Raw genomic sequence first — 26,329 nt, forward strand, 5'->3', positions numbered from 1 at the left:
AATTTTCAAAGCGTTGCCCCAGCATGGCCACAGTTGAATGACTGAAATAAGTTCATTATTTAATTGGCAATGATAAGATGAAACACAATGGTTTTCAGTTGATCACCGTTTTGAGAATATATAAATATATATATATTGGAGGCACAATGGCCCAGTGGTTAGGGCAGCAGACTCGAGGTTGTACAATCGCAGTTTCGATTCCCAGACTGGATGTTGTGAGTGTTTATTGAGCAAAAACACCTAAAAGCTCCACAAGGCTCTGGCAGAAGTTGGTGGCGATCCCTGCTGTACTCTTTCACCACAACTTTCTCTCACTCTTTCTTCTGTTGGCCTGCTCGCTTAGCCAGCGGGGTGGCGTCATTTGAAGGCTAAAACAATGTGAAGCACATTGTGACCAGCGATGTGTAGCAACATCTGATAGCCTGGTCAGTCATGTGATATATATATATATTATGAGTTTCCACACAGTGTCCATCTACAAAATTCGCTCACAAGGCATTGGTCAGCCTGGGGATGTAGTAGAAGGTGCCGCACAGTGGGATTGAACCCAAAACCACATGGTTGCAAAGTGAGCTTGTTAACCACACAGCCATGCCTGTGTCTATGTCTACACACAGACAATAGGTTACATCATGGACTGCGATAAAATGTGATGCTCAAAGTTAATAATCAGAAAGTAAAGAACAAACAGTGACATGAAAAATACACAATTTGGTTGAAAAAAATTGGCCGGAAAAGTAATGAAGGATTATCAAAGAACACTTGGAAGATTGAAAAAAAAAAAATATTATTTTTTTTTAAAATTTAAAGGAAAATGGATTAAGTATTGGAAAACAGAAATAAACACACACAAAAAAAAAAAAAATTGAAAAGCCGCGGTAACAACATGAACAACAATTAATGAATTAATTGAAGCTGCAAAAATAATTAACAACAGCAATAACAACAGCAACAACACTTAATCGAAATTGAAACTCAAAGTTTGTCTTAGCCAGTTCCCTTTAGCCACTCACCATTTGTCATCATCATCATAGCTGTTGTCATCATCTTTATCATCATCATTATCACCACCACCACCACCACCACCATCATTATCATAATCATCGTTGTTGTCATCACTGACGTCTTGTCATCGTCATCTTTATTATCCTCATCATCATCATCTTAATCATCATCATCATCGTTGTTATTATTGTTATCATCATCACCACCACCATCATCACTACTGTCATGTTTTTATTGTTATCATCACATTTGTCACCATTTCTGCCACTTCAACATTTTTTCTTTAACACATAGTCTTCAAACAGCATCTTCCATCTCTTCCTATGCTGGCAGCCAACTGTACAGCCCTAGGTCACTTCTATCCATACATCAGTTTTATCATAAATACGACTATCTCACATCAACCCATAAGCCAGCATGAGTGGGGGTGCAGTATAACACCATACATGTCAGAAGCATAACTTGATTGTTATAGCATTCACAAAAACCAAAATACAAAAAGCATTCATAACATTCAAACAGCCCATCATAACATCAAAATATAAGCCTTCAAAGCATCCAAATAGTTGTTTAGGGTGTGCAAAACATTCCTTCACAGCATCAAAACAAGCCTTCATAACATACAAACAAGCCATCTGCAACATTCAAATACAGCCCTTTGTAACATCCATTGTGAAATCCAAATATGCTTTTGCAGTATCCAAACAGTGCCATTTTAAAATCTAATCTTTGGTAATGTCCAAACAAGCCATTCATAACCATCAGATAAGACTTGGGATTATCAGATTTGGGATTAGAGATTAAGCTCCAAAAATATAGCAGTAAAAGTAGTATTGAAATGATGATGATGATGATGATGATAATGATGATTTCTTTTATTTGTCACAGGGGCAAAGATGAGGAGGACATCACACAAGGACAGTCTACAATTTGTGTAGGGGTTTATATAAAAGATAAGAAAAAGATGATGAAATGAGATAAAATTATACACAGAATGCAAACTATGTGAACATGTGTATTATGAGGTTTTCTTGATATAGGAGAGCCAATCCAACTGTGGCCAATCAAGGAATCCCCACAGATCTAGGATTACCCTGATCATGAAATGCACAAACCTTCCCCCAACTGTTGTTCTCCAATCTATAGGCACATGCTTAGGGGGCTCATTCACCCTAATCATTTTGGCCACAGTCACCCACCTTTTGAAAAATTCACTGGAAGAGAGCACTTCCATCACCAAGTGGAACTTAAAAGGTCAATGAGAGTTTGATTGATGGGAAAAGTATCATTTCTTAATCCTCTCAGACTCATCCACTAGACAACCTCTTTCACCATAGCCACTAAACAGAGGAACACCGGCCAACCCTGTCTTATTAAAAGTGTTGGGGTGTTCCTCATGTAGGACTTGGCTGGTAGTCAGATTGTCCCACATGCGACAACAGCTGTGGATCTTCAAGTTGCCACACGCATTCTTGGTAGCTTAGAGTAGGCTCAAGTTAGAGATTATTCTTTGTGGCTAATGGCGTGAGTCCTGATTAGAAGAAGAAGAAAACAGCTGTTTGACGTTACTCCACAAGTCAACAATGATTGGACATAATACAAATGCATGCAATATGGTTTTGTCACTTTGCATGCATCTCAGGCAGCTCCACTTAGCACCACTTCTCTGCTTGAAGAGTTTATCACAAACTGGCAGTGCTCCTAAGTAGCATTGCCAAGCCAGGGATTTCAGGATGTTATGAAGTTAATCATGGTAGTTCCTAGCCTGAAAGTCCAGATATTTTGGCCTCATTGACACTGAAAGTTTCCCCAAGAAGGTCATTGCTTTTATCTACCACTAGATTTCTATATATTACTAATGTAGAACTTCCACCAACAACATTACCCAACTGATAGAGAGTGGTGAGCACCTGACAACATTTCAGGTGCTAGGTGCCTTTCTGTTATAGGGACAAGACATGGAATTTTGGGGAAGAGGTTAGCCAATTACATTGACCCTGAAAGGATGAAAGGCAAAGTCAACTTCGGTGGAATTTGAATTCAGAACATAAAGACAGATAATATGATGCATAAAGACAAGTGATATGAACATAAATACAGATGTGAACATATATATATATATATATATATATATATTAGGAGTTTCCACACAGTGTCCGTCTACAAAATTCGCTCACAAGGCATTGGTCAGCCTGGGGATGTAGTAGAAAGTACTTGCCCAAGATGTAGCACAGTTGGATTGAATCCCAAACCACATGGTTGCAAAGTGAGCTTGTTAACCACACAGCCATGCCTGTGTTTATGTTATGCTAATGATTCTGCCAGCTTGCAACCTTAATAATAATAATAATAATAATAATCCTTTCTACTTTAGACACAAGTTGAACACTGGGCTTGACGTAATTGACCCCAGTGTTCAACTGGTACTTATTTTATTGACCTTGAGAAGATGAAAGGCAAAGTCAATCTAGGCGGAATTTGAACTCAGAACATAAAGATGGACAAAATGTAACTATGCATTTTGCCCAGCACAAAAACAATTTTGCCGGCTCACCACCTTGATGATGATGATGATGATGATGATGGTAAGTTGCATAAAGAAAGGAAAAATAAGCACAAAATAAACAAACAGCAACAATGTGTTATGGCTGATAGAGTTTTTGTATATGAAGGTAAGTCATTAGAATTAGTATCTGAAGCTCCAGGAGGCACCAATCCATTGCACATCAGGAACTGAGGTTTATTGGTCTTCTCTTCTAGCATTGATTGGATACTTGCATTCATTTTCTATATCTGGGGTTATATTTCCTAGCTGGTGGGGAGCCCCTTTTATATGACAATAACCAATATCAATCAACTGTTTGTATGGTACCTTGTTTTCATCTTATAGGATGAGGGTCAAGACCCCCTTTGGTCACAAATGACCATGGAATTGCACCTAGAAAGTTCCCCTTCGAGGTACAAGGCCAGGCGAGGTTGTTTGTGGAAGGCCAGCAGTTTCCCATGCATACCTATTTCTTTACTACCCACAAGGGGCTAAACATCAGAGAGGACAAACAAGGACAGAAAAATGGATTAAGTCAATTATATCGACCCCAGTGCTTAACTGGTATGTATTTAATCGACCCCGAAAGGATGAAAGGCAAAGTCGACCTCGGAGGAATTTGAACTCAGAATGTAGCGGCAGATGAAATACTGCTAAGCATTTTGCCCGGTGTGCTAACAATTCTGCCAGCTCGCCACCTTAGTTTCCCATACATACCAGCCTCTCTCCTTCGTACCGCCAAGGGAAAGGCAAAAGTTGATACAGCTTGGCATCAGCAGCGTCGCAATTCATTTCTACAGCTAAGTGAACTGGAACAACATGAAATACAGTGTCTTGCACAAGAACACATCACATAGCCTGGTGTGGAAATTGAATTCACAACCTCACAATTGTAAACCCGAGGCTCTAACCACTGAGCTATGCACTTTCACATCTTATAGAATATGTCCTACATATATTACATTTTCAATATTATACACATATGCACACACATACATGCTCACATACAAACACATATGCACATATAAAAATGCATATGCATACTCACAAACACACATGCACACATACAAACACATGCATACACACAAACACACACACAAACACATGGACACACAAACACACATGCATACACATGCACACACACAAACACATGCACACACACAAACACATGCACACACACAAACACACATGCACACACACAAACACACATGCATACACACAAACACACATGCATACACACAAACACACATGCACACACACAAACACACATGCACACATACAAACACATGGACACACATACAAACACACATGCATACACACAAACACATGGACACACATACAAACACACATGCACACACACAAACACATGCACACACACAAACACACATGCACACACACAAACACACATGCACACATACAAACACACATGCATACACACAAACACACATGCACACACACAAACACATGGACACACATACAAACACACATGCACACACACAAACACATGGACACACACAAACACACATGCACACACACAAACACACATGTACATACATGCAAATCAAACATACATTATACACACATACAAACACATGTGCACACTCAAACAACATATGCAAATACATATGCCCACACACAAAGACACACACACACAAACAAATATGCACACACACACAAACACACATGCGCAAATGCAAACACATGCATACACACAAACACACATGCACACACACACACACACATGCACACATACAAACACACATGCACACACACAACACACACACACACACCACACACACCACACACACACACACACACACACACATACACACACACACACACAGAGGACATAAACTGCCTATGCAAATAGAGAAAATAGACATGGACATTGACAATATAACAATTGCCTTTGGTCTTTACATCTTGTTTTAAATCACTGCAAAAAAAACAAAACATTCAACAACAAAAATCAACACCACCATCAACACCAACACAGCCAACACTGCAGCAACAACAATAACAACAACAACAACAAAAATGAAAAAAAAAAAAAAACCCAATTGTAAACCCATCTTGTTCAGTAACATGGCTACGTTATTCTCATTGTTAAAACAATCTGAACCAACTCTTGTTACATTTACAGCATCAAATTGTCCAAAACTGATGATGTAAAACTAGTGTTGATCAGATAGTGAAGTAGACAGAGAGGTAGGAAAGAAAGAAAGAGGAAAGAAACAAAGAAAGATATAGAAAGAAAGAAAGACAGACAGACAGACAGATAGATAGATAGATAGATAGATTTCTTTATTAGCCATACAGGACTGCACACAGACGGGACAAATTACAAGGCAGAGCTTTTCTTGGGTGTGGGGTAGGTTTTCGATCAAAAGGGATGGTAAAGAAAGAGAAAAGAAAGAAGAAAAAAAACGATCAATAGGGATCATGTATCACAGAAATGTCATGATATAAAGTGTAAAGGGGGAAACAGATAAGGTTTATCCGTGGAAAGAAAAGCCTACGGAAAAGACCACGGTAACCTCAGTCAATAATGTCACATGTTAACACATTTATTGCAAGTAAGTAACTCTGTGTTTTAAATTTTTCCGGGATCATAGGATCGTACTCAAGGTGGCTTCGTCATTCATACGTGCCATCCTTGCTACTTGCTACTATCTATCCTTGATAGATAGATAGATAGATAGGTTTGAAGGTGGACAGAGAGAGAGACCAGTAGACAGAATGACAGACAGATAAATATACAGATGTAGAAATGGATGAATGCATTGATGGATGGGTGAGGGGATAGTTTGAATGAGTCGGATGGTAAATAAGTAGATAGATAAATAGATTGGCAGATAGTTATAGAGATAGACATAGACTTATACAAAGACACAGGAAAATAAATGAAATGAATAAATAAATAATTTAGAAAATGTAAGATGTGTTGAGTAGTTGCACATATACTTAATTTAGTGAGAAGATACATGTGATTACACTAAAATAGTTTTGCAAACTTGAAGATAATTTTGAAAAAGTTGAGAAGTAAAACATATCTATAATTGGTTTATATACACCCTGTCAAAGACATTATGTAAATCTGCTAATTTTATATATACTCAGTCAGGGACCTTCAATATATATCATTGGTTTTTATATATATATATATATATGAGCAAAACACCCCTGGTCCAATGGACGGTGCTGAGTTGTCAAACATTTAAACCAAATTTTCTCAAAACAACTTGTCCGACCATCCCATAGCCGCCCCCCCCCCTTTGAGAAACACTGATTTAACCTAAATTTGAGACACCAGCAAAAGAAGAAATAAAAATATTCCAAAGAAAAACAATTTTCTGCACACAAATATGCAACCGAAGAGTTTAAAGTACCAGTAAGTACATTGCAACAGCTGATGTACTTGCGCATACAAATGCACGTTCCCACAGCTTTATCGATCACATTCTCACCTGGAATCGATTTTTGTAATTTTTTCAAGACTTATACACGCCCTGATACCATTGGTATCTACATATCAAATTTGAGCGCAATTGGATGGAGGATGTCCGAGATACTAGGAGACACACACACAGACAGAACGGATTTTATATAATAGATATATATTATTGGTTTATATATGCTTAGTATAAATATTATACAAATTTGTTGGCTTATATACATCCACTTAGATGCATTGTATAACTTATAATTTTGTTTGTTTAAGAAGAAGGGGAAAAAAGAGAAACTGTGAGGAGAGAAAAATAGAAACAGAATTTTATTTAAAGATATCTTAAGTCTGCTGGGAATATTTCTCTTAGCAAATTTCTGTATCCAAACTTTTGGAGGGAAGTCAGTCTTTTTACAAAAATATGCAAATTGCACATGATGCTATGAGGAATTGGGTCAGCATTCCCTCTGCAGGATTTTGAAGACTGTTTGAAGCAATGAAGCACAAATGCAACTGGCTTTTTCACAAGTGCAGCTGAATTTAAGAACAACACATGAGTCTGAAAACTCTTCCAAGACCCAAACCAAAGGTGTTAAAACAAGAATATACCAGATATGAAAAAAAAAAGAAAAGCAATATATAAAGAAGGGAGAGATATAATATTTGTGTTGCTTAACCCTTTTGTTATCAACCTGGCTGAAACTGGCTCAGCCATATAGAATAGAAATAGCAAAAGGTCATAGGTGAAAGGGAAGAGAATTGGGGCTGCAGCTAATTTGTATTATGATATATTTTATAAATAGAATAGTGTTATAATACAATATGTGATATAATAAGAAATATAGGATATAAGATACACATAAGATACAGTGAAATATATACAAGGTAGGCAATGAGTCCCACAGGCATTAAAATGGGTTCAACGGGTATTAAAAATAGATTAATGATTATTAGAGAAACATTAATGCTTTTATAAGAAAAATATTGATTTTCTTTTTTAAAGTTGTATGTGACTTATGGCCCATTCTGTACAATAGAGTATATACGATATAGTAGAAAATATAATATATTGCAGGAGAGAAGACCAGGAAAGGAAGAAATGTTGCATCCACATGCAAGCCATGCCAGAAAATAAATGGGAAAAAAACCCCCTTAAACAAAAACAAACAAACAACAAGAGCAACAACAAGAACAACACCAATAACAACAAAAACAACAACAGCAGTAGTGGAAGAGAAAAACCTACTATCCAACTCCCTCCTGAGAGTCTGTGATGAGCATGCTTGAAGAGAGAAAACCATCAAGATTAGTGGCCTATACTTTCAGAAACATCAGACAAACATACATATACATACATATATACACACACAAATAACCAAAAATTAATCCTAATTGTTTTCTATATGTAAAAATATTTAACAACTGATCAGGAAAGCTAAACTAAGCTGGTAATGTCGAATAGATTGAAACATGTCTGTACTTGTCTCCCTTGCTTGTTTTCAAAGATCAGACTTACTTTCTCTTAATTTCAAGAAATTAAAAATCTGTTTCTCAAAATTAACTATCTCCCATTATCTTTGAGGTTTGCAAACAACTGCCACTAGGTTTTTGTTTACTTTCAACACCTAGGAAGGAAATCTCAAGATGTTTTGTATATGATATTCAGTACATCACATCTTAACTTATTTACATATGTGCCATTCTCTCTCTCTCTCTCTCTTTTTTTCAAATACACAACACACACAATGTCTAAAATTGCAGATTAATTTTTCCAGCAGGCAGTGTAGCTTAATGGTAAAGCACTCAGTTGGAATATTTGAAGGATGTGGGTTCAAGTCCCATGGCTACTGGTTGACAAATTTTTTTGCTTGGTAAGAGTAATTTACCCAATATTTCTGCTATTCTCATGGCGTTTCTGCATTCGAAAATCAATTATTGCCTTATTTGTATCTTACAATTCACATTTCAATGCTTATAAAAAAACAAAACAAATATGTATATATGCAAATGTGACTATATCAACTAGACTATCAGATGTTGTTATACACCACTGGCCACAATGTACTTCCATTCCTTCCTTGATTGTGCCCTTTTTTTTTTCCATCTTGGCTCAAATCGCTTAAATAAGTCTTCCCATTGTATGTACATGTGTGTGTGTAGAGCCACACACAAACACATACTCAAATACTCATGTTACTGAATATATCTCCATAGCTATATTTTTACAGACATATCTAGAAATATGCTAAAACCTGTACATTTATGTATGTATGTATATGTGCACATGCATACAACCACATATGTATACACACATGTGTATACACACATGTGTAGACATACATTAAAACCTTTTCCTTCTACACAAATTAACGAAAGTACATAAACAAGACACACATATTTGAAACAAAGACTGAAAAATTTTAAGATCTTCATAACGTGTAAGAAAAAGAAATACTAAATGCATATCGTAAATCCTTGAGTATAGTTCGCCCTTGAGTATAATACGCAGGGGATTTTTAGGGGGCTGTACCTCTGAAAAACCTAACCCTTGTGTATAATACGCACCCCTTCTCTAACTTGAGTTGTGCGTAATTAAGCCAGCAGCACCTAGTCGAACAAACACTTCTGTGCATGCTTAATACAATAATGGTGATGTTCTTAACTGTTATATGGGAATGTAAATATGTTTGCAAATTGTTTTTGTTACATGTTATTCTGTGTTCTGAATACTTTTATTTTAGTAAATGTTGCTTACTGCAAGTTATGGATGATTCTTTTATGACTTCATTGCTTTCAGGCTTAGCTTTAGGTATTTTTGCACCTGACATCACAAAATGCGTCTGAATAAACATAGCCGGACAGCAAATAGAGACTCAGACATTGCTTAGAAAATATTTTTCCTTTTTAACCTCGTATATAGTATGCACTAGGGATTTTGACCTTTAAATTTTGGGGAAAAAGTGCAGATTATACTCGAGGATTTACGGTATATTCCTGTACACCTTCCTTACTCTTTGACTTAAAATTCAAACTTCCAAACCCACCTTAGCTTAATCTAGAGGGGATTGTCCCCACTATAATAGCTGACCACCAGGGGTGCACCATATGTATAAATTCAAAAGACTGATCTGTGATCTAGATTATTAGCATTCAGATTATTCTGTTAAATGTAATATTTATTTATTTCTTCATATTATTTTGAATATAATCACGTGTTATCTCGTAACTTTGGGATTCTGATTATGTCACTTTATTTTTAAAATGACATTGTAGGTTAGGTGTGAGAGCCCTGATCTGGCCAGTTTGTACATAAAAAGGGTAAAATATTAGGGCCTGATGCAGCCAGTTTAAATACTGAAGGGTTAAAAAATTGCAAAACCAAATTAAGGATTAGGTTGCTTTGAGAATCAATGCAAATTAATTTTCTGTCAGTTATTCATATCTATCCTTTTTTTTTTGGGGGGGGGGGGTAATTTAACTTAATAGTTTCTTCTTGAGCTTAATCTTACCACCAAACTCACTTTTCTATCAGCTCTCTATTTCTATCAAACTTAGAGACTTACAAACAGCTTGCTTGTGTGAGTGCTGCTGATTGAAAACACAGCATACCAGATACCAATAGGTTTTAGGGGGTCATCACAAGAAAATGTGCACTGTTTTGGGGCCTTCCTTTTGATGGCTGTACAATGCACAAGTTCTCCTCATTGATGTGAGATCCCACTCACGAAAAAAATGATTGTTAGTATTTGAACTCAAATCCTTCATTCCAGGACCATCAGCACCATTCAAACTGTGGAGTCATGCAGATCTGTTTTGCCATACAGGCAAACAGGTACCTCTCTGTCTCACTGTTAATTTTTGCTAATTCTATTTTTTTTTTTTTACCAATTTTACATGTTCTGTCTTACCAAACTTATCTTTCTATCAAAACCACCTTTCTGCCAACTTACTGTTTCTACCAAATCTTTCAGTTCTTGTCAATTCTATTTTTCTTCTACAACAAACGTCAGAACGTAAAGATGTGACCAAATGCTGCTAAGCATTTTGCCTGGCATGCAATGATTCTGCCACCTCGTTGCCTTAAAACGGCCAGGCCATATCGATAAAGGAATAATTCCTATCTGTAAAAAACTAAAACCTTTCAAAACAGACACAGGGCCTACCAGTGTAGAACATGGTTCTATAAGTACAGCATTAGATTACAGCAGTGAATGAGTTGGCTCTATAAATACTAATCTAGGTCCTATTCATAAAAGAGTTTTTACTCTACTTTCTTTCAATAACAAGACACAGTTCTACTAACGAGAGAGACTACGACACAGATGATGGAAATACAGAAGACAAGGAAACAACATCACCAATACATACCTCTTTGAAAGATGACATTGAATTCTTGAGGACATCTCTCAGCTCAATTAGTTGCTTCCGCTCCTCATCTTGCCTTTGTTTAATTTTACGGAGCTGACCTACTAAACCATCAATAAAGCTGCTAAAATGGTTGATGGTTTTGATACCATCTTGGAATAATCTGAAACAGACATGTTAGAAATGGTAAGATCAGCTTTAGGTGTTTTATATAGTTTTTGTGGTCATTTTTTTTAGCGATATGAAAAAAAGTAAGTCAGACAGAAGTTAAGCTTTTAAAAATCAACAATTTACTTTTATTCATTGTTAAAATGTTTATATTGATGGAGTACATCAGGAAAAAATATTATTATTGAGTGAGAGAGCAGTGCATGCCATCAAAGTGATGGGAAATGAAACTGAGACTTACGTGGTTTGAGCTTGGTAGTATTCAACTAGATGTTGTAGTAGATCGACTCCTTTCTTTGTGCGGATTTCATTGACTTTTATTAGATACTGCGAACAAACAGAAGAAGAAATTAGACATCTTTAAACGTTCATCTGCTAAAATAACAGTCTTTTTAAAAAAAAAGTCACTACATTACTGACCACCAGTAGATCATATCTTCATATAGTTAATGTATATTTAAGATTTAAGTTTGCAAATGAGAGACTAACAGAAAGTATGGGAAGCTTAGCGATGCCAAAATCACAAAGTATGGAAACCTAGCAGTGCCAAAATCATAAAGTATGGAAACCTAGCAGTGCCAAATTCACAAAGTATGGAAAGCTAGCAGTGGCAAAATCACAAAGTATGGAAACCTAGCAGTGTCAAAATCATAAAGTATGGAAAGCTAGCGGTGCCAAATTCACAAAGTATGGAAAGCTAGCAGTGCCAAAATCACAAAGTATGGAAAGCTAGCAGTGACAAAATCACAAAGTATGGAAACCTAGCAGTGCCAAATTCACAAAGTATGGAAAGCTAGCAGTGCCAAAATCACAAAGTATGAAAAACTAGCAGTGCCAAAATCACAAAGTATGGAAAGCTAGCAGTGCCAAAATCACAAAGTATGGAAACCTGGCAGTGCCAAAATCACGATGTATGGAAACCTAGCAGTGCCAAAATCACAAAGTATAGAAACCTAGCAGTGCCAAAATCACAAAGTATGGAAACCTAGCAGTGCCAAAATCACAAAGTATGGAAACCTAGCAGTGCCAAAATCACAAAGTATGGAAAGCTAGCAATGCCAAATTCACAAAGTATGGAAACCTAGCAGTGCTAAAATTACAAAGTATGGAAAGCTAGCAGTGCCAAAATCACATAGTATTTAAAGCTAGCAATGCCAAAATCACAAAGTATGGAAAGCTAGCAATGCCAAAGATTTATGTGGATGCTTATGGTATCTGATATGGATAGAATAGGCCACACAAATACAACTTTAACTCTTGAACATTCAGATTTCTTTGTCAAATGTAAACCTTATTTATTCACATTGTTTTGAATTAATCATGCATTTTTTCATAGCTTCACAATTTCTATGATGTGGTTGTTTATTTTTAGAATGACCTTGTAGGGTAGGTGTGAGACATTGGATCTGCTCAGTTTTAACATAAAACCAGGAGAATATCTGGACCAGAAATGGCTGGATTAAATGCTAGAGTTAAGCCCACTTTCACTATCAAAGCAGGGATTAGCCTAGAGGTCCCATGACTAAATGTTTTAGAGGACTATCTATCTTTTATCCTTTTCTTGTTTCAGTCGTTGGACTGTGGTCATGCTGGGGCTCTCTCTTTAAGGGTTTATTACATATACATTAGCAATAAGTAGATATCAGCTATTAGTGGTCAGTTACCGAGTGACCTGGTAAACTTGAAATGCCAGTAGCGATGGTCATTATAATAGAGGACAGCTGATCTGTAGATGTCAGTGTTGGATGGTCAAGAAATATAATGACCAGCTGAATGGTAAAAATACAATTTTCATTCCGATATTTAGTTCATTATATTGTCTATTTTGCCGTGGTAGTAAAGGTCAGATGAATAAATATTACTAAAGCATTGCTTTACAGTCAGATGCCTGTCCTGTCATTAAAGATACTTACTTCACATGCTTGTAACTGAAACATTTTTCTTTCTTTTTCCATCTCTTCTGCAATCTGCAACAAAGAAAAAAAGGAATTCTTCTGATTTTCATTTATGCATTACACTTTACTCTTTCTCTCTCTCTTTCTCCGTAATTGTGTGTGCAATTACACACACACGCACAAAACATGTATGTATGGATGGATGGATGGATGAATAAAATGACAATTGCCTTAGTGTTTAGCATATCTGCACAATTTATGGTGTGTCTGGATTATGATCCCAGTAGGCACTGGAAAACATTTTTGTCCAACCCATGTAAGCATGGAACATGGATGTTAAATGATTATATATATATATACACATACATATATCTATACACATGCACACACACACACACACACATATCTATACACATGCACACACACACACACACACACATATATATATATATATATATATATGAAAAAACAAGTCAAGATAGAAAATGCTAAAATAATTTTATAAAGAACATTTCAGTACCAGTTTCGGTCATTTTGAGACCTTTTCAACTGTAATGATTAAATAATTAAATTTAGAAAAATTAAAAGAAAAGTTTTTTTAAAGGAATATTTGTATAGTGTTCAAATATAAGTGGCATTCTGCCTTTCTCTGTCTCCCTTGTTTGCACTTGTGTGTTCAAGGTCGTTGTGAATTCTTGGTAGGGTATATATATACATATATACACATACACACACACACACACACATACATATATATTTATATATATATAATCCATGTTCATTAATCCAACAAAACATTTTTTTGCTTTTTTTATAGCTCTTCAGGAACTAAAGAACAATATTTAGCGGACTAAATGGTTTCTTTAAATATTGTTCTTTAGCTCCTGAAGAGCTATAGGTGAAACAAAATGTATTTTGTCAGACTAATGGTTAAGGATTAAATATATTTTATTCACTATCAGACTTAACATTGAGTTCTTTATTTTAAGTGGCTGGACATAGCTTTTTTTGAACTTGTCACCTCCTGGAAAACAGATGGTAAATGGTGATGATGATGAAGATGATCTCACACACACACACACACATACACGTTTGGAGTGTGCCATACTTTATACATACCTCAGGGCCGGACACTTCAGAGCGAATCATTCCTACTTCTTTAGCTTGTTGTTTCTTTTCTTTTTCTATTTTTGTACTGAAACAAACATTGAACAGTTGTGAAACACATTTACAAATCTTCTTTGAGCAAATTCTCTCAATAAATGGAAACTGTTCATGTGTATGCAGCTAACAAACCAATCTTAATAAATCTTCAATTAACAAATATCTTAATTGCTCATCTTTTCTCTTTTAAACAGATGGTTAAACATTCATCTGATAGATATCGTTGGCAGTTTTCACATGCTAATGACTTATTATCTTCAGTTAACAAATCCAGTTATCTCATGCTAAAAGATGCCATATGCACACACACACACACACACACACACACTTTATATATCTCTCTCTAGATATATATATATACATATTGCATATGGATGAGGGCAGCTGTGTAAAGAAGTGCTGATCTCTAACTGTGGAGGTAACCTGTGGTAGATGTAGACCCAGGAAGACATGGGATGAGGTGGTGAAACATGATCTTCGACTTTGAGCCTCACAGAGGCAATGACTGGTGACAGAGACCTTTGGTGATGTGCTGTGCTTGAGAGGACCTGGTAGCATGTGAAGAACATCTTTTGAACGTTGGACCTCATGGAGGCAAAGTGACTGAGTTCTTTCCAAGCGTTGGGCCTCACAGAGCAAAGTGGCTGAGTTCCTTTTGAGCATTGGGCCTCATGGAGGCAAAGTGGCTAAGTTCCTTTCGAGTGTTGGGCCTCATGGAGGCAAGGTAGCTGAGTTCCTTTTGGGCATTGGGCCTCATGGAGGCAAAGTGGCTGAAAGGGTTGATACAATTGGTAGTATAGTGTTGAAGTATGGTAGATAGCGGTAGCTGTGTAATGTTGAGGTAAAGTAGACAGTGATGGTAGCGTTCTGATGAGGCAGGGTAGATAGAGGTGGAAATGAAGTTTTGATGTTGGGTAGAAAGTAGTGACTGTGTAGTGTTGATGTAGGATAAAAATGATACTCACAATTTTGTCTCGTACTCCTTTGTAGCTTTATCAAATGGTTTCTTCAGGTCCCCTTTCACTCCTTTCAACTCTCCCTTCAGGAATGTATCAAGAGGAAACAACAGGATGTTGTTCAGGCTTTGTATCTGGTTCAGAGAAAGAGAAAGAGAGAGAGAGAGACTATTAGAAAGCTTCAACAGTAACAACAATAACATCAAGTCACTACATGTGCCCCTATGCAGTCCCTTAATGAACAAACCAACTGAGAGGGAGAACCTTTACATGGTTGCACAATCTGCTAGAAATAGCAGTCCAATCGCCTGTAGATTGCTTACTACTGTCTTCAAAATAGCAGGGTCATACAGGTAATGTCGTGGCACTCTGTCGGTTACGACAACAAGGGTTCCAGTTGATCCGATCAACGGAACAGCCTGCTTGTGAAATTAACAAGCAAGTGGCTGAGCACTCCACAGACACGTGTACCCTTAATGTACTTCTCTGGGAAAGTCAGCATGACACAGAGTGTGACAAGGCTGGCCCTTTGAAACACAGGTACAACAGAAACAGGAAGAAAGAGTGAGAGAAAGTCATGCTCTCACAAACGAGAATACTAAAAATGAACCCGACCGCTCTCAAAAATTAAGTAAAAAAAAAGAGGAAAAATAATCCAAAACGATCCCCAAATCTAATCAGTTTGTGCCAGCCATGAGGCCAAACATCCCTGAAAGTTTCATCTGAATCCATCCAACAGTTCTTGAGATATCTTGTCCACAGACAAAAAAACAAACAAACACGACTGAAAATAATACCACCGCCTTTGCTAAAGCAGAAGTAATAATAATAATAATTTTTTTTTTTTTTACTACCCACAAGGGGCTAAACACAAAGAGGACAAACAAGGACAGACACAAGGGTTAAGTCGGTTATATCAGCCCCAGTGTGTAACTGGTACTTATTTAATCGACCCCGAAAGGATGAAAGGCAAAGTTGACCTCGGCGGAATTTGAACTCAGAACGTAGTGGCGGACGAAATGATGATGTGTAGGTGAGTTTTCATAGTGGGTAGTAGTAGTAGTAGTAGTATTTTGGCCAGTTGATTAACAACATCAGTTGCATGACTGTTGATTGCCTATGTAGGAGGTGACGGTATGAGCTACATTACCAATAGTTTAAATGTATCGGCAGAAGTAATGAAGGAGAAATAATAGTAGCAGCAATAGTAACAACAACAATAGGAGTGGAGGTGCAATGGCCCAGTGGTTAGGGAAGCGGACTCGCAGTCGTAAGAATGCAGTTTCGATTCCCAGTCCGGCCATTGTGAGTGTTTATTGAGCAAAAATACCTAAGCTCCACGAGGCTCCGGCGGGTCGGGATGAATCCCGCTGTACTCTTTCACCACAACTTTCTCTCACTCTTTCTTCCTACTTCTGCCACAAAGCAGAGGAACCACGGTGTAACCCACTATGGTGTGGTAAACTTTCAGACCCTAGTCTAGATTGCAAATCCTCTGTACCCCAGGATGGTTCAGCTCTCCAGTCGTTAAAAAGCCACCGTTTACAGAATGAGGATAACAATGTAGCTTTCACACCCGTGCAAGCCGCCAGTCTAACGCGTGTGGTGGGTGGATCTTCAGGTTGCCACACGCATTCTTAGTAGCTTAGAGTAGGCTCGAATTAGAGATTATTCTTTGTGGTTAATGGTGTGAGTCCTGAGTGGAAGAAGAAGAAGAAAGCAGCAGCAGCAGCAGCAGTTAGTAGAGTAAAGCAAAGGAAAAATTTAAGTACATACCAGATTTTTCATCAAAGCTGAGAGCTCTTTGGTAACTCGTGAGAACTTCAGGAAAGCTTCCCCTGCAAAAAAATAGAGAACAAGAGACAATTTAATATATTTAAATACATATTTTAAAGAATTGCATCTAGGAGCGGCTTTCAATTTCTTTAGGTGCATTACACTAGTTCAGGCATGGCTGTGAGCTAGAGAAGCTTGTTTTGTAACTACATGGCTTCAGGTTCAATCTCACTGCATGACACTTTGAGCATGTGTCTCCTATTATAGCCCCTGGTCAATAATTGCCATGCTGCAAATGGAAACTGTGTGTAAGCCTCAAATATATGTGTATGCATGCATGTGTGTGTGTGCGCGTCTTTGTGCTTGTTTATTCTCTGCCAGCACCTCTTGACAACCTGTGTTGGTTCGTTTATGTCCCTATAACTTGACAGTTAGCGGAATGTAAACAAACCAACACCAGTTGTCAAGTGGATGTTTTGTCTGAGTTTGTGTTTGTTCCCCACTATCACACAGTACAAGCTTCCATACAGTTTCCATCTACCAAATCCTAAAACAAGGCATTGGTTGAAGACATCTAACCAAGCTGAGATTGAACACTGCACACTTTAGGATTGAACCTGAAACCACAATGTGACAAAGAAAGCTTCTTAACCACACAGTCATGTCTGCACCTATGTATATGTTGGCCAGGGAAACAACAGGAAATGTAAAACAGCTTTAACAATTACAAGCACTATGACCCGGTGTTGCCAGGCTTAGTGCTAGTGCTTGGTGTTCGTTGCTGGGTCGCAGCTAAAATTCCTCACTAAATCAAGAGCTAAGTTTCTTATCACATTCCAGCCCGAGCCAGTTTTGTTGTTTATGAGCTAGTTGGGGCTTTTTGTGAGAGTAATTAATATTCATTGGACTTTGGCAATGCTCATATGCCCATAACTTATGGGCATAAGGGGTCGGTTTATCAATGTTTTTAATGGCTTTCTGGGGTGACTGGGGAAATGAAAAGATCTTCACGACCACCCTCAGACAGTATTGAAAGCCCATATCAAAATTTGTAGTGAATATTTTTCCGAAGGTGGGGGACATGAATTTAGGAAATTTACTTGAATCGGCATTGTTTCCACATGACTTTCAATGAAATTTTTTACAAACACCTTTTGGTCAACGTAGATTACTGAATGAAATGTGAAACAAAAATTAGTGGGCACACACATATGTATTAATATGCATCACATATATATCTTCAAAATGAAACTTAAAATTATGAAAATAAATTGCAATGCGTGTCAGTGCGCATGTGTGTGGGCCCACTCTCTTTTCTCTCTTATTTTTTTTTTTTCACACAACATTCCGATATAATCGTAATCGACGATCTTTCGGTACAAGTACCATAACTGCCAAGTCTGTTTGTTTACATTTGAAGAAGATCGTAAAGTTTCCGTAAAGTTCTTTATTTTTATATATGTGGGGTTAGGGTTAGGACTAGGGGTGGGGGAAAAGGGTTTCTTTTTTCTTCAGAAATATAAATAAACCCACGTGGGTTTATAATTGGCAGTTATGGTACTTGTACCGAAAGATCGCCTTCTACACCATCTGAAAGGTATCGGTAGGGAATTTCATTGAAAGTGCCCATTTTCTGAAAGTTATGAGGGTACAAATTCGAGATGTTGGTTACATTTGTGTATGTACGCACATGACTGCGTATTTGCCCTTTTTGAAAATCACTCAGCAATAAGCGGGGAGTGATTGTCATTTCTCCCTGTCGATAAATCTTCCACTGGTTTACCGCCTTTAAAAGCAGATATAAAAGTGAGAAATAGGAAGGCTGCTCGGCAGTAAGACACTTCTTTAATAATATATTCGTCTAACTCGTGCTGGCATGGGAAAAAAAACAAACAAATATATGAATGTATTAAATCATAATTTTATTTTGTGAGCATTCTCCACGGATTGTTTTTTTTTATACAAGGGTTTTTAACTATTTCCAACTCTACACTTAACTACATCTATTTCCCAACGAATGGATTCGATTCTTGGAATATTCCAATGGACGCAGGATTTGAAAGATGATCTAAGGGAGATAACTTGCCCACTAGTTATATAGTGTGAACGCAATTATTGTAGTTACTTCCCCTTAGTACAACTGAAATACTTAAACGAAACCTAGATTTTTAAATTCTGTTCTTCGTGTTTTGACATTATTTTTTTTTAAATGGCCCCCAACACAAGAAATATAAATTATTAGGGACGGAAGCAGTCATGGTAAAAGGCCATCTTTATCTCCAACTAATCATAGATGCCTTGTTAGAACACCAAATACTGCATTTAATTAGCCTTGAGAGATCCTCTCATATAGGTGCTTGGTACACAAAAGCAGACACATGGATCATAGCAGACAAGAATCGGCGGGAATTCCCATATCAGGTGATTTCATTCTACTGGAAATTACCAGCAGGCGTAGGAGTGGCTGTGTGGTTAAGTAACTTGCTTACCAACCACATGGTTCCAGGTTCAGTCCCACTGCATGGCACCTTGAGCAAGTGTCTTCTACTATAGCCTCGGGCCGACCAAAGCTTTGTGAGTGGATTTGGTAGACGGAAACTGAAAGAAGCCTGTCGTATATATGTATATATGTAAATGTGTGTTTGTCCCCCCAATGTTAATTTAAGTTTCAAACACTAGTGTACTAACCCTTTGTAGTAGAGGAGAGAGGGCCAAGTTTAATTACCCCAACCTCAGTGCTCAACTGGTAGCAGAAACAGAGAGAAACTTTATTTCTTTTAACTAGCCTGCTTATATTCTACGTTTCAATCACTGGACTGTGTTGTACTCGGCATTGTCTCGAGGGTTTTAATCAAACAAATCGACTCCAATACTAACTGTTTTTTGAAGCCTGACACTTATTCTATAGGTTTCTTGTGTTGAACCGCTAAGTTACAGGGGTATAAAGAAAACCAACATCAGTTATCAGGTGGTGGTGAGGGACACACACAAAGACAAACAGACATTCTTTCAGTTTCAGTCAACCAAATCCACTCACAATGCTTTGGTTAGCCCAAGACTATACTAGAAGGTACTTGTACAAGTTATCATGCAGTGGGGCTGAACCTGGAAGCATGTGCTTGAGAAGCAAACTTATTTCTTTACTACCCACAAGGGGCTACACACAGAGGAGATAAACAAGGACAGACAAACGGATTAAGTTGATTATATTGACCCCAGTGCGTAACTGGTACTTATTTAATTGAGCCTGAAAGGATGAAAGGCAAAGTCGACCTCGGTAGAATTTGAACTCAGAACGTAGCAGCAGATGAAATACCTATTTCTTTACTACCCACAAGGGGCTAAACACAGAGAGGACAAACAAGGACAGACAAATGGATTAAGTTGATTATATCGACCCTAGTGTGTAACTGGTACTTATTTAATCGACCCAGAAAGGATGAAAGGCAAGGTAGACCTCGGCAGAATTTGAATTCAGAACGTAGCGGCAGACGAAATACTGCTAAGCATTTCGCCTAGCATACTAATATTTCTGCCAGCTCGCCACCTATGTAAGAAGTAAACTTCTTACCACACAGCTATGCCTATGCCTACTGTTGTAGTTGTTTAACTCCAGGCCTGTTCTGACTAAGAAGACCTACAAAGAAAAGTGCTCCCTGCTCCAGCCATGACCATCCTACACAGTTTTGTTTCATACATGGTTTATCTAAGAGATCACAATCCAATATCTTACAACTTTTGTTTCAGTCATCAGACTTCAGTCCTGCTGGGACACCACCTTGAAGGATTTAGTCAGACCAACTGACCCTAGGACTTCTTTTTTGTTTGCTACTTATTCTATTAGTCTCTTTTGGTGAATTGCTAAGTTACAGGGATGTAAACAAGACAACACCAGTCATCAAATACAAATACACATAAATACACACACACGTGGTGATGGTTGAAGTCAACCCGTGACTGAGTAAGACCACTTCTTAAACTCAGGAAGTTCATGCAACTGTTCCAAGAATCCAAGAATTTCCAGTGTATGAATCTGTTTTGAGTGGATAAAGTGTTGGACAGCACTGAACCCACCTTTCAACACCATGTCCAATAAGTTCACTGTCATCAATTCACCATTTTTCTTTCAATAAAATACGATAAGAATTTATTTTCATATCGTATTTATCGCTGATGATGAGAAAATTCTAAATGAATTAACTCAGAAATCGGGGCCGATCCAATAATAACGAAATTTTTTAGAAATTTCTGTCTGCTTGCTTTCGAGACGCGTGCTTATAGTGATAAATTATCTGGTTATTGACGATTTAATTCTATTTTCGGCATATTTGGCATTGGAATTTTTTTCTTTTGCCGTTGTTTATAAATTGTTTATAAATTTAACCTTTAAAGGTATTTTTTAATATGCTGGCCACTGATAGAATTTTTTCGAAAATTCTATCAGTGGCTAGCATATTAAAAAATACCTTTAAAGGTTAAATTTATAAACAAAGGCAAAAGAAAAAAATTCCAATGCCAAATATGCCGAAAATAGACTTAAATCGTCAATAACCATATAATTTATCACTATAAGCACGCGTCTCAGAGACTGAAACAAAGATATATATATATATAAATATATGTAGGTCCCGGGTTGAGTCGGGGTTAACCACAGTAAATAAGGTACTCAATACATAGCAGAGTAAATTAATTTATTTTATAGAAGGAGCTTCTACAGGACTAGAACTGTTTCATTCAAAAGAATCATCAGGAAGGGCTTCCTGATGATTTCTTTTGAATGAAACAGTTCTAGTCCTGTAGAAGCTCCTTCTATAAAAAAAAAAAAAAAAAAAAATATATATATATATATATATATATATATATATATATATATATAGAGAGAGAGAGAGAGAGAGGGCTTCTACACAGTTTCTACCAAACAAATTCGCCCAAGGTGGTGCCATGCAGTGGGACTGAACCAGAAACTACATGGTTGCAAAGATAACTTTTTAACTACACATCCATGCTACGGTCTTTAATTCAATTCATTATTAAAAACAGTTGAGAGTAAATTTAATGGATAATTGACGGCTGATTTTAGCAGGTCAAGAGACAATGTTGAAGCTCCCTTACAAGGTTTTCATTGATAAATAGAAAATCGTTAATTGATGCAACAGCTGGGAGAATTAAAAGAGAGAGAGAGAGAGAGAGAGAGGGGGAGAGACAGCTTTGCTGGGGATGGGGGAGAGAGAGGAAGGGAGGTAACTCCCACTCATTCGAGCGACAAGTGAGATAATTGCTTCATCAACGTCTATTTATGGCTGTGACCTTCACCTTCGTTTGTTGTCCCAATCAAACGTTTCCTACTGTTGTGGTTGTTTGGGTATATTATTTTTTTTGTCCCCTGTCAATAGTTTCTACAATTATGTCCTCCCTCCTCTAACTTCCATTTCCTCGTGTGTGTGTGTGTGTGTGTGTGTGTGTGTGTGTGTGTGTGTATATGTGTGTGTATGCATGTCTCTGTCAATCTCAAGCTGAACTTTAACTGCATTCACCATACCAGTATGGTGAGGGTGGGGACTCAGCAAAAAGCTGTCGGTATATTGCTACTCCTCACATTCATCTTCCTTCAGTCTTTGGACTGCAGCATAGACACACACACACACACACACATAGACACACACACACACACATACACACACACACATACACAAGCAACTACACACACATGCTCACAAACACCCACACACAATACATTCACACACAAGCAACCACACACGCACACACATGAACACAAACACCCCCACACACATATACAAACAAGCAACCATACACATACACAAGCAACTACACATACACACACATGCACACAAACACCCATACACACACAAAAACAACAATACACACACATGCACACAAGCAACCACACACATACACAAACAACAATACACACACACACACACACACGCACAAGCAACCACACACACACAAGCAACTACACACACACACACACACACACACACACACACAAACAACAATACACACACCCATACACACACACAAACAACAATACACACACATGCACACAAGCAACCACACACACACACAAAAGCAACAATACACACACACACACACGCACAAGCAACCACACACACACACAAGCAACTACACCCACACACAAACACCCACACACAAACACCCACACACACACACACACATGCACACAAACACCCTCACACATACACAAACAACCATACACACAAACACACACAAACAACTACATATTCAATCGATACACAGAGCATGCACACAAATGAACCCATTCAAACACTGCAATACAGAATACTCACAACAAAGAAAACACACACACACACACACACACTGTACTGCATTGGCAGACCTTTGGTACTGTGGTAGATCTATAATAAAGACATACATCTATAGTAGAGTGATACATTTGCGAAGGTAGAACTATAGTGCAGTGGCAAATGTTTGGTACTCTACATAGATCTAAGACACTGTGGAGAGATCTATTTTACAAACATAGATCTATGGTAAAGCAGTAGAGGTACAGTCGGAAATCCAGGGTATGACTTTCGGAAACATTTTTTCACGCTCAGAGTTGCTGAAGCATGGAATAAACTGCCTGCATCAGTTGTTGACTGCCATGACACTGCATCCTTTAAGGCTCTCATGCTTTCCGAAATCCGCCGAAACTACACCTGATTATATATACACTTTAGATGAGTTGTAGTGCACCTGAGCACTGTACACAATTATTATTATTATTATTATTAAATATACAGTATGGAGAGTGAAAATTTTAGAATTATCCCTAACAGACCTTTAATCATTTAGCATTTAAACTGGAATGTGAAGGTGCATGGTTTAGTGGTTAGGGCATTTGGTTCGCGATTGTAAGGCCGTGTGTTTGATTCTCGGCTGTGCACTATATCATTGAACAAGACACTTATTCCGTGGATTAAGCTGCCGGACGAGATAGTGAAGATGCCGACGACCGCTCGGTTCAAAGTCTCCTTTACATGAACACCACCCTGTACATAACTCCATGTCCCCCTACATGGCCTTGCTTTTTGCTTTTTGAGCCAAAAAATTAACTAACTAACTAACTTTATTTCACGTTGCTCCACTCAGCTGGCAAAAAATGAGTGGTACCTGTATAGCAAAAAGAATCAGCCTTGTCACACTGACAATACATTTGACAATAATCTGAATGCTAAAGTGTTCAACTGATATACTCTTTACTCTTTTACTTGTTTCAGTCATTTGACTGCAGCCATGCTGGAGCACCGCCTTTAGTCGAGCAAATTGACCCTGGGACATATTCTTTGTAAGCCTAGTACTTATTCTATCAGTCACTTTTGCCGAACCGCTAAGTGACGGGGACGTAAACACACCAGCATTGGTTGTCAAGCAATGCTAGGGGGACAAACACAGACACACAAACATATACACACACATACATACATATATATATATATATATATGTATATATATACACATATATACGACAGGCTTCTTTCAGTTTCCGTCTACCAAATTGACTCACAAGGCTTTGGTCGGCCCGAGGCTATAGCAGAAGACACTTGCCCAAGATGCCACGCAGTGGGACTGAACCCGGAACCATGTGGTTGGTTAGCAAGCTACTTACCACACAGCCACTCCTGCGCCTACTTATTTCTAGATTCCATTTGGGTTATAGTGCAATGATAATGATGATGGTAGTCTCTCACTGTCCAAGAAAGACGGTTCTGCAATTTCTTGCTGAACAAACTGCACAGAGGATTTGTTCCTAGCGATCGAATGTATGTGCTGTACATTAAGCTCACTCCCTCCATCAAACTGACAATGCCTGGACAGGTGTACAGTGTAACCACATGTCAGGTGTCAAAGTGGTCGCAGAGCAAAGTGAGATCAAGAATACAATGCACCACCCAGTCCAGGAACTGAAACCTTGATCTCAAGGTTATTAGTGTGACACCCTAACCACTAGACCATTCGCCTTGGGATCGTAGTAGACTAGTCATAGAAAAAGCATGGACATTTTGTGAGGGGTATAATGAGTAGCTCTTAGGACTCTTAGGCAGGGATATAGGGTAGCACTGAGAACGTTGTGTGGAGTACAATGTGATGGTGAAGAATATACTATGGATGTAAAAGCACCCACTACACTCTCAGAGTGGTTGGCGTTAGGAAGGGCATCCAGCTGTAGAAACTCTGCCAGATCAGATTGAAGTCTGGTGCAGACATCTGGTTCGCCAGACCTCAGTCAAATCGTCCAACCCATGCTAGCATGGAAAGTGGACGTTAAACAATGATGATGATCTTCTGTGAGGAGGTATAGTGTGGAAGTTTAAAGTATGATGCAAATGAGGTGTGCATGAGTTAGGGAGGGAGGGAGGGAGAGAGAGAGAGAGAGAGAGAGAGAGAGAGAGAGAGAGAGAGAGAGTGAGTGAGTGTGTGTGTAACAGTCTAGACATGTGTCAGGATATAGTGTGGCCATTAGAAAATGTTGTAAGGGACATGTGCAAAGACAAGACACGTTGTGTGTGTAGGGGATGTAGCGTAGTTGTGAAGACATGTGGGGACGGCGTAGTGTAGTTGTGAGCGGTGTGGTGAGATGTGTGTGCGTAGAAAGAACGTGTGTGTGAGATGTAATATGGTTGAGAAGACACAATGTATGGGATGTAGTATGGTGTGTGTGTGTGTGTATGTGTGATCAGGACATGTGTGAGGATGTAGAGTGGTTGTAAAGACATGCTGTGTGGAGCATAGCGTAGTGTAGTAGTTAAGACATGTTGTGTATGTTGTAGTGTGATAATGAGGACATGTGGGGTGGTTGTGAGGACGAGTTGTCTATGATAAGGTGTAGCAGTGAGAACTTGTTATATGCGGGGGTGTTGAGTGGGGGAGTGTTGTGTGGTGGTCAGGGCACGTTGGGCAGGTGTGGTGCAGTGGGATAACGAGGACGTGTTGTGTGGAGAGTTGGTAGCAGATTGTTTTTCCCCCC

General features: G+C 38.1%; 1 protein-coding gene across 8 annotated transcripts in view; it reads right to left on the reverse strand.

The window, feature by feature from the left end:
• Positions 1-26,329, reverse strand: part of LOC115210955 (arf-GAP with SH3 domain, ANK repeat and PH domain-containing protein 1) — a 340,392-nt gene that overhangs the window by 88,266 nt on the left and 225,797 nt on the right. For 7 of the 8 annotated variants that reach the window (XM_029779755.2, XM_029779753.2, XM_029779752.2 and 4 more), the window contains exons 4-10: positions 17,320-17,381; positions 15,553-15,677; positions 14,543-14,618; positions 13,442-13,495; positions 11,770-11,855; positions 11,364-11,523; positions 8,242-8,277 (exon numbers count right to left, since the gene is read on the reverse strand). In XM_029779755.2, coding sequence (XP_029635615.1) covers positions 8,242-8,277; positions 11,364-11,523; positions 11,770-11,855; positions 13,442-13,495; positions 14,543-14,618; positions 15,553-15,677; positions 17,320-17,381 — 599 coding nt within the window. The remainder of the gene's footprint in view (positions 1-8,241; positions 8,278-11,363; positions 11,524-11,769; positions 11,856-13,441; positions 13,496-14,542; positions 14,619-15,552; positions 15,678-17,319; positions 17,382-26,329) is intronic. The other variant, XM_029779754.2, reaches the window with a different exon arrangement.

The sequence above is a fragment of the Octopus sinensis genome, linkage group LG4, assembly GCF_006345805.1.
Source record: "Octopus sinensis linkage group LG4, ASM634580v1, whole genome shotgun sequence".
Classification (NCBI taxonomy): domain Eukaryota; kingdom Metazoa; phylum Mollusca; class Cephalopoda; order Octopoda; family Octopodidae; genus Octopus; species Octopus sinensis.